General features: G+C 39.0%; 1 protein-coding gene across 1 annotated transcript in view; it reads left to right on the top strand.

Moving 5' to 3' along the window:
* NEK1 (NIMA related kinase 1) overlaps window positions 1–19,335 on the top strand; it is a 57,338-nt gene that overhangs the window by 28,563 nt on the left and 9,440 nt on the right. Inside the window, exons 18-31 of the mRNA XM_063135265.1 lie at window positions 1,236–1,338; window positions 3,773–3,856; window positions 4,298–4,381; window positions 5,334–5,411; window positions 7,296–7,391; window positions 8,609–8,761; window positions 9,281–9,343; window positions 9,425–9,656; window positions 12,020–12,172; window positions 12,900–13,067; window positions 13,961–14,078; window positions 14,183–14,286; window positions 15,911–16,122; window positions 17,871–18,025. Of these exons, the coding sequence (XP_062991335.1) occupies window positions 1,236–1,338; window positions 3,773–3,856; window positions 4,298–4,381; window positions 5,334–5,411; window positions 7,296–7,391; window positions 8,609–8,761; window positions 9,281–9,343; window positions 9,425–9,656; window positions 12,020–12,172; window positions 12,900–13,067; window positions 13,961–14,078; window positions 14,183–14,286; window positions 15,911–16,122; window positions 17,871–18,025 (1,803 nt within the window). The remainder of the gene's footprint in view (window positions 1–1,235; window positions 1,339–3,772; window positions 3,857–4,297; window positions 4,382–5,333; window positions 5,412–7,295; window positions 7,392–8,608; window positions 8,762–9,280; window positions 9,344–9,424; window positions 9,657–12,019; window positions 12,173–12,899; window positions 13,068–13,960; window positions 14,079–14,182; window positions 14,287–15,910; window positions 16,123–17,870; window positions 18,026–19,335) is intronic.

Below are 19,335 nucleotides of genomic sequence, written 5' to 3' on the forward strand. Positions count from 1 at the left end.
TGAAATTGCGTGGCCTACTCCCTTTCATTTCCAGCAGCTGCGGCACCGGAAGCCGCCAGAAGAAAGATGGCAGTGGCGACGGAGGCAGCAGGTAAGGAGACTGCTGGGGGGTGGGGGGTAGCTTTGAAGTGTCAAGGTGGCCTAAAGCTTCGGAGCCAATTGGCTTCAGCTTCGGGCCACCTCGGCCTTTGCCCGGACTGCCTCGGATCCGGTTTGGAAGGGTGGACCACCGTGGTCCACTTTGGATTCGGGGTTCAGATCCGAGGCGGTGCACAGCCCTAGTCTTTAGTACTTTCAGATCGAGGATACCGGAAGAGGGCTTGCCTCGTGCAATTTCATTTGTCATCCGGGAAAGGTCATGTATTCCATGATTTCAATTTGGCTTGTTTCAAATAAACCATACAGTAGTTTGTTTGAAACTATTTGTTCAGACATCATGACAAGCTGTGACTAAGCTAAAGTTGGAGCAAAATCTTCTGAACTCCTTTTGCCAGGTGGGGAAGGGGGAGCATACAAACCCCAAACTCCTTGTAACTTATTCTTGTCATTTAGCCACAGTTTAGTGTGACGCTCCAATATGGCGAGTTTCTTCTTCATTGGACAGTTACAAGTCTTAGAAATAGTGCTAATATTCTTTCAGCAAACTCAATCATCATCTGCTTAATGATTTTGGAGATTACTGAGAAACCACAAATGTTACCTTTTAGTGAACAAAACGTAGTATTTTATTGTGAAACAAGAACAGTTGCAGGATAGATAGAGGTCTCCATCCACCACCAGCTGTGCATTTAGGGCACAGACCATTATTTGGGTACCAAACTATGGCTACCATGTGTCGGGATTTGGTGTTGTGTCTGAATTTACCCCCAGTTTAAAGCCCTTAAAGTTCTGAATGATGTTGCTACACTTTTCCTTGCATACATTTACCGTGTTTCTTCGATTCTAAGACGCCATCGATTGTAAGACACTCACTAATTTCAGTACCACCAACAGGAAAAAAGCTTTTGATTCTAAGAAATAATAAACGCACCCGCGGTTCTAAGATGCACCCCGTTTTTAGAGATTTTATATGGGGAAAAAGTGTGTCTTAGAATCAAAGAAATACGGTATTCCAAGACTAGGAGAAGATTAAAATCAGATAGTATTTCTTATTGCTCTCTAGATATTTGTCTTTCTTCAGTAATGTTTCTAAATGTTTATCAGTGAATTAAACTCTTACACAATGTTTTATTTAGGCAAAAAGGATGGGTAGCTGCAGAAAGAGCTAAACAAGTTGAGGAATTCTGGCAACGGAAGCAAGAAGCCATGCAAAACAAAGCTCGTGCCGAAGGACATATGGTATGAAATTTGTCCATTCCTATTGTACAAGCTTTTGAACTGCCTTTTAAAAGTTAACTAATAGGAACTCGTACAGTGTATTATTATTATTATTTATTTATATAGCACCATCAATGTACATGGTGCTTAAGAATTTTGCAGCTAGACAATAGCAATTCTTAAATCTTGGCATTTTGTTAGAGAACTCCAAAGAAAAAGTAGATAAAGTAGCCTGTATTCTCTAAGTCTTCTTATTCCCAGTACTTGATTTATTTCCAATATATATTTTGCATTTTATTGCGGCTGGTACTGAGAGGTACTGAGAGAGCTTCGGCTATTGGGCGGTATAGAAATGCAATAAATAAATAAATAATAGTAGCTTGCAAGTCCTGTAGGAGTGACTACCATAATCCGAAGAAGTGACTTTACGGCTGCAGACTTCTATACGGCTGCCTAGGGATAACTTCCTTTGAACTCAGATAAAAAATTGTTAATTTGTATGTAGTCATCAGGTCACCACAAAAAAATGTAACAAAAGATGCAGAATATCAATACATACATATAGTTAACCTCAGATCCATAACAGAATAAACTTAAAATCCTGGCTCTCTAGCTAAAATAAGAAAATATACACTTCAACTTCAAGCTGTGGCTCAATTGCATAGCAGGAAACCATGGTTTTCTATTACATCTGAATCATGCCATTAGATAGATCTATTTTATTATGATTATAGGTCAACACCTTGCATGTACAATACAACATGCTTAATTACACAGAAACTCAAAAACGTGGATAGCTCCTTTAGAGTTCTGTCTGAAACCCGGAGTGGATTCACTGCTGCACTGACATTGGAGCCACCAGCCTCAACGGACTAGGTCCCTCATCTAATTTTGAGCAATTCCCCCCTCAAACGCACGCACATACACACCACAGCCCTATATGACCCAGGCCCTACTGTTCAGGAAGCCTTCTTGATCCTCAGGAGATGGTTTTCGGTGGGGTGGGAAGGGGAAGAGAAATATTGTTTTATGGGTGGCCTTCCTACACACAGGAACATTGAATGCATGCCTCCGACTGCCTGCAGCCATTTGCACTGGGGTGAGTGCATAGCCTTTTGTTTTCTGTACTCTAGAGAAAATGCTGCTGCCAGTAAATCAGTATAAAAGAAATGCGAGCAATCTGACAACTTTGATACAGTGACCCCGTTCAGACAATACGCTAAACCATGCTGCTTAACCACAAAATAGTTAACAGAATGCTTAACCATGGTTTACAGTGTCATCTGACACACATTTTCCCTAACCATCTGCCCCCATTAGTGGTTAGGCTCACTAAGGAAAACAGAGAGCTTCGGCTATTGGGAGGTATAGAAATGCAATAAATAAATAAACTACAAAAGGGTTAAAAGTGTTGTCTGCAAGCATTCCGCATGTGATTAGCGTTAACCACAGCTGAACATGGTTAAGCTAACCACAAAGCCCAGACTGTCCTTAGAACCAGGCCATTCTCACTTATTCATGACTTACAGCTGTGCAACCAGCATCAATTTGTGCATACAACACAGGTCTTGTACCATTATCAGCCCAGGTGTGGGCTACATTGGAGCCACTCCTCAGAAAGCTCTTGAATGTTCTGAAACAAAATCCAGCTTGAGTGCTGAAAAACCCACCCTGGTGCATTGCATACACTGAGAAATTTGCCTAGGCTACCTACAGTATGGATGAACCCTTGACTTTGATCTTATATCTCAACAAGTTGGGCTCAGAACTTGCTTTAGAATCAAAGCAGACTTATCTGACTCCTGATCAAGCTGCCCTATTGGAAGATTACAATTTGTACTGATTTCTTTAGGAAAAAAACAAGGATCACATCTGTGAATATTACCACCTGTATGTGGTATTGGTAGGAATTTGTGTGTCTAAACAAGCTATCAATTTAGAATTACCAAGTGCACTGTATTAAATGTATACAAACAAATACTTCGTTTTAAATCTTAATACTGTGTCACCTATAATCTGTATTTATGTCATCACCGTCACTTTAATCTGAGATTTATGGAAAGATTTCAAAGTGAGATTCCAGTGAGAACATATGTGTTAAAATACATTACATTTTATTTTGATATAAACAGAGTTTGACACTTTATTAAATTTACAGCAATTCTAAGGTAATCATCTATTGTGAACTAGCAGTAATAAAGTATGTCATTTAGTATAAAAATAGTTTACACAGTTCTAGTCCCAGAAGATTTTACTCTCCTAAAGGTATGCCTAAAAGATGAGACGCAGAAACAAGAAAATGGAACAAATCTGGGTGATTAGATATTTAAGAATGCATTTTCACTTTATGAGTTAAACGTTCCGTGATGATGATGACCATATGCTGATAAATATAAGGTTAGATAATGTGATGGCCCTAGATATTCTTGAATTTAATACATTAAATGGTGAACAGGACACACTGCAAAGCCCGACAGCTATCTATGGAGGCAGGCCCATTTCTTCAAGAGGAAGGAAAGCCAGAAACAAGGAGGAAGAGGTATGCTTCCTGCATGTTTGCTGCCTTCATTGCACATATAGAACCCCTTTTCTCTGCCTCATTTTTCTGCATGGATTGTCATGTATAATCAAAGGAAAAGGCTTCTCCTTTAAGTTCTAATTAGTATCAATATGCAACTCCTAGAGATGTCCTTTGAGATGCCCCTTTGATGAATTAACATACCTGTTACATAAGGCTGTCACCAGAAACAAATCATTCATCTTCCCTTAAAACACAATTAGCCTTCATTGCCTTTAATAGATATAACTATTTCACATCTCCCAACCCACCAGTGATGGGTCAACAGAATTCACTTAGAAATATAGTGGTGCCAGTCTTACATAAGAGAGTTGTCCCCTTCACTTACAATTCTTTGAAAATTGCACATTTTGTTAAACTTCCCTCTGATGTAAACGCCTCTTTGATTTTCTTTTCTTTCAGGAATACTTGGCAAGACTAAGACAAATTAGACTTCAAAACTTCAATGAACGTCAGCAAATTAAAGCTAAACTTCGTGGAGAAAAGGCATGTTTCAGAGCAAGTAAAACAAAAATCCCACACCCTGTTTTAAATATTCAAAAGCAAATTAAACCCAGTGTAGGAGACTACGTAAAATGATCTGAATTTAATTTGGCTGATACATTTTACAAGGGAATATTCCTCAGAGTTTACTAACTGCTCACCTTCATGGCAATGATTTCCAATTTCACTTATGGCATCACTAATGTTTGGAAAACTGTTTTTGTAACCAGTGTATAGGACAATTGTCCATCTAACTTAGTATTATTCATATTGATTGGTAACTGCTCTCCGGGATTCTAGGCAGGGGATTGTAACTGGACCTTTGTGTACATAGGTACTTCCACCACTGAGCTATGTCTTTTAACCTGTGGTGAGCCAAATGTTGCATTACTCATGCAACAGCTTGGAAATTTGGGGTGCTGTTAGGTATGTCACATGGCTGGGCTACAAAAACTGGTTCTTTTATGTGGACATTTTTGCCCCGCAGTCTTCAGCCTTCTGCAGATTAGAGTTATTTCATGGTGAGTTTTTAAGAAAATACCACATAGTAAGAAGTCTTGAAATTCCACCCAAAGATATCTATCTCAGTCCTTTTCAGTTATCAAAATAACAGAGCTCATACATAAAAGTGTATGAAAATGTATATTAAATATCTGAATTAGGAGCTACAGAGGGTCTGATGGTACTCTGGATTGCTTCTTGAGTATTTGTAAACACTTCTCTGTTTCTGTCACACACTCATTGGGATATCCTAGTGAAAATCCTTTCAATTTAATGTATTAGCATGCTTCCAGATATTGGCATGACAGCTAAACTATCATGGAAAGTCTCTTAGAGCTTTAAGTGTTTACAGAAGGTAACAACATTTTAAAATTTGGCTATTGCTACCTTATTCTCTTCTGCTATTAGTCTGTAAAATATATAAATTTGATTTTCTTTAATAACTATTTCACAGAATGAAGCTGGTGGTTCTCCTGTGCATGAAATAAATGAAGAAGCAGAACTACGACGTAAAAAAATTGAAGCGCTGAAGGTAATGGTGAAGGAGAATGGTGGAGGTGGATTTGCTGGGTTGAACTCAAAGAGCTATGAGTGGAAGAAAAGCAGCCAGTAGTGCTGTTTCATGAACCTTTCTGCCTGCACTAGCAGAGGAGATTGCTGAGTGCCAAAGTGGGTTGCAGGTTGTGTTATAGTCAAGGGAGAGGTATGGCACAGGACAGGGAAGTGGAGAAAAGTGTGGCTAGCATTGAAGGAAGGAGAGTGAATTCTGTTTTTTGGGAGCAGAAAGGGAAAGCTCAGCTGGAGAGTGGTATTTAAATGAGTGAATGGAGGTGGAGTGACTGAGGCTTTATGAATTGTGTGGATGACGTGTGTGTGTCAGAGAGAGAGAGAGAATGAATGGAACATGTAGGTGTGTATGTGGCTTCAGCCCTGCTCCAGAAGATAAAATTATTATTATTATTATTATTAATTATTATTTGTTACCTGCCTCTCCCTCTGGATCGAGGTGGGGTACAACTTCGCTGTGGCACCCCGGTTGTGGAACGAGCTCCCCACAGAGGTCCGCCTGGCGCCTACACTGTACTGCTTTCGTCGCCAGCTGAAGACCTTTTTATTCACTCAGTATTTTAACACTTAATTTTAACTTAAATTTAAATTTTACTGTTTTAACTCTGTATTTTAATCTTATATCAACTTTGCTGTGTGGTTTTATCCTGGTTGCGCTTTTTATACTGTATTTCGTAATTGTGTTTTAACTTGTTGGGTGTTTTACTGTGGTTTTAATTTTTGTGAACCGCCCAGAGAGCTTCGGCTATTGGGCGGTATAAAAATGTAATAAATAAATAAATAAATAAATAAATGCAAACTCCATAAAATACATATAACTAATTAAAATATTTAAAACTAATTCATTATTAAAAGCAGCACAGGCATCTTGAAATTTAACTGGGTAGGCCTGCCGGAAGAGATCAGTCTTTATGGCTTTCTTAAATTCCGGAAGACTGTTAAGTTGATGAATCTCTCCCAGCAAGCCATTCCACAAACTGGGAGCGGCAGAAGAAAAGTTCCTCTGGGTAATAGTTGTCAGCCTTGTTTTTGTTGGCTGGAGTAAATTCTTCCCAGATTATCTTATGAGGGAATGCGGCCATTTATCTAAGCCACCTTTCAGGACTCTCAGAAGTCGGTATAGAAACAATAAATAACACATAAAAATGTAAGAATACAAATATAAAATCACCATAATTAAAATATTTCTAGAAACACTGCTCAAATATAAACAGTACTAAGAATCATGATGGTCGTTAATAAAATGCAGATGGAAATAAAAAGAAGTCTTCAGTTTTCTTAGAAACCCACCCTAATAACGGAGTCGTATGAATCTGGGGCAGAGAACGAATTCTATATATGCAGGGCTGCTGCTGAGAATGCCCTGCTTCTTCTTATTCACTAGTCTAACATCTCTAAATAATGGGCCTGAGAGCAGGGACCCAGACATTGATTTCAGCGCATGCTCAGGCCGTAGGGGTGCAGATAGTCCTTGGGCTGGAAGAGATTTTCCCATCACTACCCTAGAACTTCCTTTGCCTAAACCTATGACCACATACTCTATGCCTTCTCGGTGCTACAGTGCCAATGCGCAAGGAGTATGCGCCCTAGCGAAGTATAACTCTGCAGTCCTGGATCCTTCATAATAAAGCTATTGCTTTACAACACAAAAGTGACTGGAGTGGAGTGGAGCTCAGTATTATCTAGTTGTTATTTATGCTGTCAGGTATTGGTGACTTAATACAAAAATACCGGATAGTCCTTGATAAATACAGAATATGCAGAAAATCACGTACTAGAAGGTCACATTGATGACTGTGGCATTTTTATGGAATTTAAAAATTTACTAGAAATTTTGTTACATTTCAAGGCACAAGCAAATGCCCGAGCTGCGGTCCTGAAAGAACAGCTGGAACGAAAAAGAAAAGAAGCATATGAAAGAGAGAGGAGAGCTTGGGAAGAACATGTAAGACACATTCACCTTTTTGGCACTTTCTATCTGCTTATGAGATTTCTCCTTCAAGGCTTTAAATCAGGAAAATATTGTTATTTGTATTATTATTCTCCAAGTGCTTCCTCCTCCACAACTGGTACAAAAATAAGCAGATAGCTTATTTGGCATGTACATGCTGTTAGGCCTTTAGAGAATCTGCTCATTGGTTCCTTCTGGAGAGGAAGGACTAAAGAGGCATCTTGTTTGACTTAACCCTTGCTTGACCCACAAGGTCTTCCTGAAATCCGGTTCATAACTATATTCTTTGGTTGTCCTTTAAGCCATAACTTCTGGCTTGCTACTCGATCCTGCCTCCTAGCTTGTATTTATTTATTTAATGCATTTTTATACCACCCGCTAGCTGAAGCTCCCTGGGCGGTTCACAAAAATTAAAACCATTCACTTTGGTAGATTGTAAGCCTACGCGGCAGGGTCTTGCTATGTACTGTGTTATCTGTACAGCACCATGTACATTGATGGTGCTATATAAATAAATAATAATAATAATAATAATAATTTATACTTCCCAACAGCCAAAGCTCTCTGGGCTTTTTACAGTTGACTTGCTCTTTTGTCCCAGCTTCTAACTTAACACCTTGGTTCTGTGTCCTATTTTGTCCTTTGATCTGTCTTCCCTGGAAAGTATTTCAGATGCTCTCTGAAACATTTAATAGGTTTTGTTTTGAGGGTGTGTGAAACAGTTCAGAACCCAAGGGTCCACAGATGTTGGGCTTGGGTTATTAACCAGCTTTGATTGCCAGTAACCCTTTCCCAAATATTCTGATGTGCAGAGCATCTGGGGGAGAGAGAACGTTTTCTTACACTTTGTAATGGGTTTTGACAAAGGCAAGAACCAGCAGGAGTCTTTTCTAAGCAGCAAGAAAGACCAATGCAAAATGAGAGAAGTCCTCTTCAATTTGTGGAGAACCTGAAGGGCAAGGGTTTTTTTTCGTGCTGGGCATGAAGACAAGTAGTTGGTAGGGAGGAACAGTCACCTGGAGCTCTGACTTACATCACTCTTTGATTCAACAGTAGAATATCCAATGTGGGTCATATGCTACCCCAAGCTCATGGAGGATGAAATCCTATGGCAAAATTTGGTCAAGAAATTGGAGCCTAAAGCTTTTTATTTAAAACACCAAAAAGTCTTTTACAGCTTTCCATTTTCATGTGTTGTCTTATACCCACAGCTGATAGCCAAAGGGGTAAAGAATCCTATGGGAGCTGCAGAATTAAGTCCTACACATGTAAAGCAAGAAGTTGGAGGTTCTCCTACCAGGCTGTTGAAGCCCAGTTCACCACAAATCATCTCCATGACTTCAGCTTTGAAGGAAGTGGGTGCGGTACGTGGTATATTTGAAAGTAATCAGGAACACCGTTTTAGATTAAAGCGTAACCACCTCGCCAATGGTAAAGTAAAAAATAATTTACGTCTCCTTTTTTGCATTTGTCAAGAATTCCACTTAGCAGGATAGTGAGATCCCCTAAAGAAAATAAAATCCCTATTTTTGTAGGTTGCAGAACAGAAGTGGGAAATTATCAAAAGGATCCAGTTGGTTTGTCCACGTTTGTGTTCCACTCCTTGAACACTTTTGTGTAATCTGTTATTCCCAGTGCTTATATTAAGAGTGAAATAAGTACATATGTGGGGGGAGGGGTGTCCCATTATCATTTACATGTTTTTTAAACACAATAATGAATCTTTCTCTGAAAGGACAGCATGAAAATTGACCTTTTGTTTCGAAGAATAAAGTTGAAATTCACTGTATAGCTGTTAATGGCAACTATTGTTCCCCCCGTTCTTATTTCAAGTAATTACTATATTTGACACAATTTTTTACATTATGTTCTGGATTATTAAGGATGAAAATGCTGCAGTTGCCCAGGAAACCCCAGCAGAAATAAAATCTGATGTTGGTGTTCAAGTAAGTGTCATTATTTGGGCTTTGTTTTGTTCTCCTGGTTTAGAGTTTTGTTTTTAATGTTTCATTTCTTCCTGGTTTCAGAACAAGCGAGAAATACTCCGAAGACTGAATCAAAACCTGAAAGTACAGGAAGATGTGAAAGAAAAAAATGAGCCTAAAGGCATCTGTGAAATAGCTGTGGCTGATGACAATAACCAGCATCCAGAAGAAAGGTGTCCGGTTTTAGCTGATCGTAAGAAATGGGACGCAGGCGCGCAACTTGTGGTTCCACTAGCACAATTAACAATGGAAGAATCCCTCTGTGGTACAGAAGGTAAGTTACCTTTCTCTAACCCTGCGCTCTCAGTAATTTGTAGAGACCTAGCCAGTTATGTTCGCAGTATCAGGTGATCACAAATTATATGCACTTATTAAGTAATACAGTCTTAGCTATGGTTGTCTTGAATATACTCCTTCAGACTTGTACAGCTAATTTTTTTTAATCATGTCGCTTGATTATGTCCATTTTCTGACCCCTCTACCTTAAGGCAGGTAAGTTCCATTCTCTTCTCTCTTTTCCTTCCTCCCCTACCCCAGTTATGTCATATATCCTTGGCAACAGTGTGCCACAATCAGGAGTGAACATGATACAGACCTGTCAATGTTTCATGTTCAGCTGTTGGCAACTTTCATAGACCAGCGATGCCCTCTTTTGTGTGCGGAAGGGAACCCAGGCAAAACAGGGTGCCTCACTCCTTTTTACTCTTCCTTCCAGTGGCCTTTTCTGCTGCCACCAGGTGGAAATCTTTTTCTCTCTGGGTAAAACTCTTTGAGTCTCAGGTGTACACTTTCAGGTTGTGTGAGGATTGGCTATTAGACGTGGGGGTGGGGGTTAACCTAACAACAAAAAGAGATCACAAAAGTTTTAAACAACAAACTTTTGCTGGAAAAATTTCTTAATGGGAAAAAAGTTTTAACATGCAAATAGATATACACATACAACACAAACATATGAGCAATAGGGCAATAAAATATCCAAGGATAAACACATCCAGCTTAGATGTGTCCTTATTTTCTCCAGATATCATTCCAACAATATTTTATTGTCATAATTCCAACAGCTCTTTCTTTCCTCTAGGACTCTGTGCTCTTCCTCTTCTGATCATCCTCTCTCTCTCTCTCTCTCTCTGAATTTCTGCCTTTCTCCCTCAGGTTTTTATACCATAAAAATACCCTGTTCCCTCCCCTCTCCAAGAGGCAGTTGTAGTTTCTTAAATTCCTATTTTTTCTGTGTTTCCCCTAACCTTTAGTTGCTTGCTGAAAGCCTTTTTTTCCTACTACAGACATTCTGGCACCTAAATCTCGTCATCTCTTTGACCTTCCATTGAACCTCCTGCACACTTCCTTATCTCCTCTTTTTCTGCAGATTCTGTGGCTCCATGAATCTCCTGCAAACTCCTAGCCTTTTGAGCCAACATCTTGGTTCCAATAATCTTTAATTAAACTTTTGACCTTTTGCTGGTGCTGACCAGCACGCACACACCGAGACATAACCCCGTAATCACCAAAAAGCAAAGTACATACAAAAATGTAGAGAGTTCTGTTACTCCACAGCAACTCAGAACTTACTACCATCCATTTTGTGGGGTGTGTGGCTTTTTTTGGTGATGTATCTGAAACAGATACATCACAAAAAAAAGCCACACACCCCACAAAATGGATGGTAGTAAGTCCCCAGCTTCATTAAGCACTTTGAATTCTTCTGCCATAAAATCTACTGGTTGACATTTCATACAGTGGGCCCCGTTCAGAAGACACCTTAAACCATGGCTTTAACCATGGTGAATAAGGCTTTTTTGCTTTATTCACCATGGTTAAAGCTGTGATTTAAGGTGTCTTCTGAACACAACCCAGCTTTCTGGCTTAACCCACCATGGTTAAAGCCATGGTTTAAGGTGTCTTCTGAATGGGGCCACTGTGTACTACCCTCTACAGTGATGTCTTGCACATTTCACATCCGGTGCTTCTTTTCTCCTTCCTGGAAGTTGCATCCAAAGATGACACTGCTTTCTGTGGCTTTATATTAATATTTGACAAAATATTATGTTCTTTAAATTGAAAGTTTGACATTGGTCTATACTTATGCCAACCAACTAACTTCCCTCCTACCATTCTTCCCAAATACTATCTTTCACTTTTTTAAGAATACCCCAAAAGGAACAGCTACAAATGTAATTTACTAACAGCTTACTATTTAAAATGTATCTTATTTACTGCTGTTCGATACTTTTGAGACAGAAAGAAAAAAGAAAGGAAATAGAGCAACAGTTCTGAAATTCCTGTAGCCGAAGTTTGGCCATCTGGCACTAATCAGCTGGGAAATTTTTTTTTCCAAGAACTGTATTACATTAATGTAACCTTTAATCTAATTTCATTTATAATGATGAAAATATTATTTTAATTAAAAAATGGTATTGCTTGCATCATTGTATTGTAAATGCATTTACATGCCGTTTTGTTCTCACTCTGTACATTTTAAGGATAAATAAAAACTACTAGTATTTTTTTCAAATTTAAATATACATCAGTATTGGTATTTATTTATTCATAGGTTAATGTCTTACTTTTCACTGACAATACAAAACAAAGCCTTCTTAAAGAAAATGTTGTGCTAATGTATTAAATATTTCCCTACAGCACATACATTCGGAGAGGTTATTAAGCTAGATATTGCTGAACCTCATCGAAAAGTCTGGGGCAAAAGTCCCACTGATTCAGTGCTGAAGATACTTGGAGAGGCTGAGTTACAACTTCAGACTGATCTGCTAGATGACTTAAGTATTACCAATGGTAAGGAGAAATTTAAGCCCCAAATTAGGTTTTAAAAACTTGCATGGGGCTTACATGTTACACTGATTTATTTATATTTAATGGTGGTTGTTTTAGTAGAACTTTGGATTAATAATTTTCAGTTATCCTTGATTAAGTAGAGGATAAACCTTACATTTGTTATCCCAAGCAGTAGCAACTCAAATCAAGGCACCTTTTGAACTATAAACCATTGTCTATTTATTTTCTCAGCTCTGCTTATGACATGTTAAGCTGAGCTTAAATTCACAGGGTGGGGGAACCTAGTGAAATTGTGAAAAGGAAAATACAATTGATTTTTATTATGATGACAAATCATATTACCATTGGAATATCTAGAGCACAATTTTAAGGCACAATTTAACTCATTGAAGTATTTTCAACAATATTTAGTACTGATGCCATTTTAAAATGTGTGTTCCTTTAAAATTCCAGGGTGGAAAAAACTAGGGAGTTAGATGGAGCCTCCCAAGTCTTAGTAAATACTTGCAGTGCAATTTCTTCAGGTTAAAAAATAATGTAGACCAAATATCTCCACTTTCAAACACACTGTAAAGATGGAAAGTGTTTTTTTTCCTCTTGTGGTAGAGAAACCTGCTACCTGTGAAGCAAATCTGGGCAGTTTGCTTTTTTTTACTGTATATCTGTGCAGAAAGAAATTCTACTGAATGTAGATTTAATGTAGAAATAATGTATTACTTGACTGCAGAAGTTCCAAAGGAAGCTTTAACAGAAGGAGAGAATAATGAAATGAAAGAGGCAACTCCTGTTGGAGAAGAATCATCAGTTGAAGCAGATAATTCCGAAACGATTACAACTGAAAAGCTTCATGCGCTGGAGTTCAGCCGGTTGTCGCCCAAGCCTGATTTGATGGATGGTATGGCGTTCCGATTCCAAATTTACACACATATTCTCCTATTTAGTTCGGATCAGAAAAATATTGTTAATGAAAGTTGGATAAAGGGTTGTGAATTTGTACAATACATTACAATGCCAAAGATGATACATGCAAAGATAGTGCATTCCATTAACCATTTTGTGGTTAAGCAGCATGGTTTAGCGTGTTGCCAGAACAGGGCCTTAGCGTGTTGTCTGAACAGGGCCAATGTGTGCAAGAATTTTAATAAGCATTTCTCTGACATACAGCCTTGGATTACTGTTATTGCTTCTTTTAAATTTTGTTTAAACTTTTTTTATTCTGTTTTTATTTTCATCTTACCTTGTACACCGCTCCGAAATTTTTCAATGGGGAGCGGTATATAAATATTATAAATAAATAAATAAATAAATAAATAATAAAATTCCAATCAATCAACTTATTGAAGGCAACCAAATACAGGTTTTCGCCAATTATATACACAAAAGTTATACACGGTATAAAAGCGTTTCATATACAAAAGAATAGATAAAATGTTATAAAATATTAAAACATACATGCTCATACAACTAAAACCTTACATCTCAAGGCAGGCCACATACAACACAATGCCAACGATGATACATGCAAAGATAATGTGTGCAAGAGTTCTAATAAAATTCCAAAGTTGTTTTTTAATGAGGCTGGGACTTGTTGCTGCTTGCCAGTTGTGCACCTGAGCGCTGCTTAGCTACGAGAATTAGAGGGTTGCTTGAATGCCTTCCCATAAGACACCTGTGTTCATCCATAGTTAAAAGCAGCTTTTGCCGCCTCCTGAATTTTACCATCCTATAGGAATTAACTCTGTTGCAAGTAAACACCTTCAGCATTACATTAGCAACTTGTTCCCATAGAGCCCGATGACTTGGAAGCAGAATTATTAGAAGAAACCAACAACAATAAATGCAAAACAAATGAAGTCCATGTTAGAACTGATGTGTGGGTTAACGAAGGAAAAGTAACGGAAACAGTGTAAGTCCACCTCTCCATACTGCGTACAGTTTAGAAATCTTATTTGGGGGCGGTTCTGAGCTATTTTACATGTTTTTTTACTTGACTGTAATTATCTTTGACAGGTCACAGGATCAAACTGATAGTAGCCAGTATGACAACAACGAAGATCTGGCTGAAGAAAATAGCATGTTGAAAAAATTGTCACTCGATGATGAAGCATCAGTTGGTCAGCAATTGAAATATTTTAAAATAATCTAAAATGGAATTGGAGGTGTCTAGTTATTCCTTTCTTCTGCCAACATAAATGGAAAGTGTTAGGCTACAATCCTATACCCCATGGAAACCATATGGAAGTAAACCTCATTGAAACCAATGTGACTTTAATGGCCAGCTAGTGTAATTTTCTGCAAGCAAAATCAATTACTTACAGAAAACTTGGTATACTATTATGGAACAGAAGTGTAACTGTCATGCTTAAATTACACATGATGGTAACAAACATGTCTTCAAACCTGAACCTGTCCAAGCACATAAAAGGTCAATTTAAAAGGATAGGAAGTCAGTTTAAAGAGCAAAAGGAGTATGTGGATGAGGGGTGAGGTACCCTTCCCCATCTGCCACTTTGGGCATGACTACACCTGCCATTCATCCCAGGATCACCCCGGGATCGTCCCTGTGCAAATGACATACAGGGAATCCTGCCCAGGGAGCAGGGATCCCTCCATTTTCCTGGGATAATCCTTAGGTGTAGAAAGGGCCATACTTCGCTGCAGATTCTCTCTCTCCCTGCCCCCCCCCCCAATGCCCCACATATATGGGACAAACTACGGAGGCAAGTCATGGGTTAGGGAAAGACTTTAGCAATCTCTAGCCATGCCCTCATTTTGATCTTAAAAACTAGATTCTCATTTTCTCCCCACCCTCTCTCTCTCTCACACACACACACTCACACACACATGCCTACCCTTCTCTCTACATTATAAGTTATTGGGACAGTCCCACATTTAATGAACTAGGTTTGCTGCTGTCACATGCAATTTAGGCTTCAAAACAAAAATAAAATTCAGTATGAATCTTGGGGATTGGGTGGTGGGCAGAGATGGAATGGCTGTTTTGACTGTTGAATTTCAGTGTAACAAAAATTAAATCTGAACAATTGTTACATTTGGTTTACTGAAGATTAGATACGGGAGAAGTATTTACTGCTTAAAATGAAGATCTGCTGTAATCTTAATAATGGTCGATGATCCATTTTACACAAGGTCTATACCTCAAATAGTACAATTCCCCATGTGATGAAATGTAAATTTCTGACCCCAGAATTGGGGATGCTGGAAAGGACAGGCTGAATCTCTTCCATCTTTTCCAGTGACCCCGTTACATCCGAAGCCCTCCCTCCTTTTCCCATCAGCAATTGCTGGTTGTTGGTCTTGTGTTTTAAATATACACCAGTATTTCGTGCCTACTGCCTCTATATTGGTTTACATAAATTTTCCTACTTACTGAATTTACTGTCTCTAAAAGGGAACTTTATTGGAGTATGTGGCATTTTTTTTAGTGATGGCTTGAACATGAAATCACTGCACATACCTGAACAAGAACCTGAAACACACACACACCCCGAAAATCTAAGATGTCAAGTGGACATTTTGAGAGAGCTTTTAAATCTGCTTCAAGAGCTGATACTTTTTTTATATAGCAGTTTTATTTACATTGCCAATATAATCCAAGATCAAGTAAAATAACTTAAGAAGGGCTGCTGGGTAATTTCTATGATAATTTTTCAGATCATGCTTTCCACATTGATAACTTTATGTATTTATAAAATGATTTATTCTTTCTCACACCAGAGACCCATGATTCTATGCAACCTGAACCCTTTTTCCAGAAAGTGGCACAGCATCAACCAAGATTAGCAGCTTTTCCAGTTCTGTCAGCACAGTCTTCCCTTGACGATTCTCTTCCGACAAGGTCACGTTCTGTATCACCGGAAAAAACGAAAGGCAAAAATTCACTCTTGATAGGGCTTTCTACTGGTCTCTTTGATGCAAATAATCCAAAGGCAAGTGTGCAAAATCCTTATTGTGGAAGGTGCTGAAATGTAAGCTAGAACAGAAATCTTACAATTGGAAGTAGGACATCTTGTTTTGTGTATTTTATACGTTTGTATTCCATGTTGTTCCGCGCCTCAATCCAGAGAGAGAGGCAGGTAAGAAATCATCATCATCATTGTGCACTGATTAGCTTTTTATTTATTTATTGCATTTGTATACTGCCCCATAGCCGAAGCTCTGGGCGGTTCACATAAGATAAAACATTTAAAAACAACATACAAAAATTAAAAACCACAAAAACATGCGAAATGCAGCATGCATTTAAAACCACTGTAACAACTTTAGAAACGATGAGCCCAAAAACCAGACCCAGGCTCATTACATATTGTAAATGCCTGGGAGAAAAGTCTTGACCTGGTGCCGAATAGATGACAATGTCGGCGCCAGGTGGGCCTCGTCAGGGCGATTGTTCCACAGTTGGGGGGCCAGCACAGAGAAGGCCCTTTCTCTTGAGCACCAGAAAATGTAATAAAAGGCTGGTTTCAATTACTGCTGTACACTTACATGAAAAGCATTTCTGGGTTAGAACTGGTGCACAACCTGCCTGTAGATGGTCACATATGATGATTGTACATGGATATATTTGCTGCACGGACATGTAGTGCTTATCTGATTGTTGCATTTGACCATTTACACAAGCGTTATGCATGCAAATCTACACAACTGCTCTTTGTATAGACATTTGGTAAGGCTGTACGGGCACAATCCTATTGATTGCGCCTTCACTACTTGGAAGTCTACAAACTCTGAGGCTTCTGAGTTTCCTGTGCCCGGCTGGTCTGAAGCCAGCAGGCAAGTAGAAATGGTGGATTTTTCCATCCTCTAACATCCTGAATTTTCACTCAAAGGACTTTTCAGCCTGTCTAGCAAGGGCACCTTGGAAAGGGAGGGAAGGAGTCTAGAGGATGCTCACGATAACTTGTATCCTGGCCTCTCCAGTCTCCTCCATGCCCCACCCCCTTTCCTGGGGCTTTGAGGTTGTTTTTCCGACCTTGGAGAGGCAGCCAGTGCAGTTATCTCCACTCTGGCCGCAAAGGGGAGGGGTTTGGGGTCAGATCTCCAATTCCCCTCCCTAGGTCAGAGGTGTTTTATGAATCATCCTATGGTCCTTGGGATGCTCTCCCAGAGACCATAAGTTTGCTCTCTTAGGCTGTGTTCAGAAGACACCTTAAACCATGGCTTTAACCATGGTGAATAAAGTCATGGTTTAAGGTGTCTTCTGAACACGGCCTTAGCAGACAAAAGATTTTGGAAGTGCTAGTCAAGGGAGAACTTTTACTGAGATTTAAAATGTTGTGAGCAGCCTAAAGATGTGTATGATATTGATGTACTTTGTTGTTTATTCGTTCAGTCGCTTCCGACTCTTCGTGACTACTATTGTATAAAATGTAAATTGCAGTGCATTTTTACTGAGGAAGAATTCACAGTCTTAGTATAAATTGTATGATAGTTTGGCCTATTCTTGTGCTTTTTCCCCTCTCATTTCTTCCCTGCCCTGCAAACAAACAACAAAAGCTGTTTATCCTGGCAAGAATAGAAATATTTTGCTTTTATTTCCATAACTAAGTTAAGATAAATGTACAAGTATTTTTTGTTATAATATATTCATATGTTGAGATTTTGGTTGCTGTGTTGTCTTCAAACAAGTTGTGCATCTTGCTGTGATCTAGTCATGTAATTTAGTATTTCTTTTCAGTTGCTGAGAACTTGTTCACTCCCAGATCTTTCCAAGCTATATAGAACATTGGTTGATGTTCCAAGTGTTGCCGATGTACAGAATCAACAGAATCTTGAAATAGAGGATATGGAAGATGAGCCTGTCAAAGGAGGACATTCTGATTGTGAAGACATGTGAGTAAACAAAAAACAAACAAAACAAAGCTTAAAAACTGGTTGCTTGTCAGTATTTCCATAAAGCAGGTTTCCCCATTCTGTTGCTCTCCAGATGTTTTAGGACTTCAGCTCCCATAAGCTCCAGCTGATCAGGAACACTGGGCATTGCAGTCCAAAGCATCTAGAGTGGAAGGGCTCATCTACACCAAGCAGGATATTCCACTTGAAAGTGGTATGAAAGCGGTATATAAAAGGCAGGAGCCACACTACTGCTTTATAGCAGTATTGAAATGCACTGACAACTGTTGGGGCCCATTGACACATGCCGTATACCACTTTCATAGTGTTATATCCTGCTTGGTGTAGATGTGTCATGGGCCCCAACTGTTGTGAGTGCACTTCAGTACCACTATAAAGCAGTAGTGTAGATCCTGAAAGGGTTGGGAAAGACTACCGTAAAGCATTGATTTTAAAAATAAAATATAGGGCAGCACCCTAGGCTGCTGCTAAGTTCCAACTCATTCCGTTGTGCCAGTGGGACCCACTGCCAGCCCAACAGGGAGCTAATAATTCATAAAGAAAGCCCTGAAATAAGCAGGACAGCAGAGCTCTCTTCTGCAAGCTCTGCTGACTGTTTCTTAGTGAAGCGGTGGGTCTTGCTGGCATGCAGGCAGCATAGGATACTGCCCATAGTATTTAAAGATACAGTATAGCCACTCTTAAAAACCAACTGACCTGCTTCACACAACATGATAGGCCACTGAGGCTTACGTTACCTGTGGAGGTGATGCACTGTGCTGGGCGTCCAGCATGCTGCAACAGCCCATGTGGGCTGTTACAGTTGTTACGGTGTATGAATAGGCTCACTATGTTGTAGTATGTTAGTGGCTTTCCTCAAGGAAATAAAACTAATGCTACATTGTGAACAGCAGTAAAAATGGAGTATTATCTATACATCCCCTTTTTTCACTAAGCTAGGCCCCAATAACCCAATTCTGTTCCCTTTTCAAAAACCATAAAATAACAATCTAGTATCTTTAGTGGTTTTGTAACACTCCCTTTTCTTTCCTTATCCCTACTTTGTATTGTTTTATATAATGGTGTATCTTCTTGTTTTATATTGGTCTGTTGACTGTAAATAAAGAAATGAAATGAGTATCAAAATGTGATGCAAAGGTATCTTCTGTTTGCAATAATTAAGTACTGATTGTACTTACTGGCAAGGAACTACCCCTTTAACTAATTTAGTCTGTACTGCTGTAATTTTGCAGAACACTTAAAAATGTCAAAGCTGCTGAGTGAGGATGAGCTAGTCACAGAAATCTGAG

This window comes from Elgaria multicarinata, chromosome 10 (genome assembly GCF_023053635.1).
Source record: "Elgaria multicarinata webbii isolate HBS135686 ecotype San Diego chromosome 10, rElgMul1.1.pri, whole genome shotgun sequence".
NCBI classification, from domain to species: domain Eukaryota; kingdom Metazoa; phylum Chordata; class Lepidosauria; order Squamata; family Anguidae; genus Elgaria; species Elgaria multicarinata.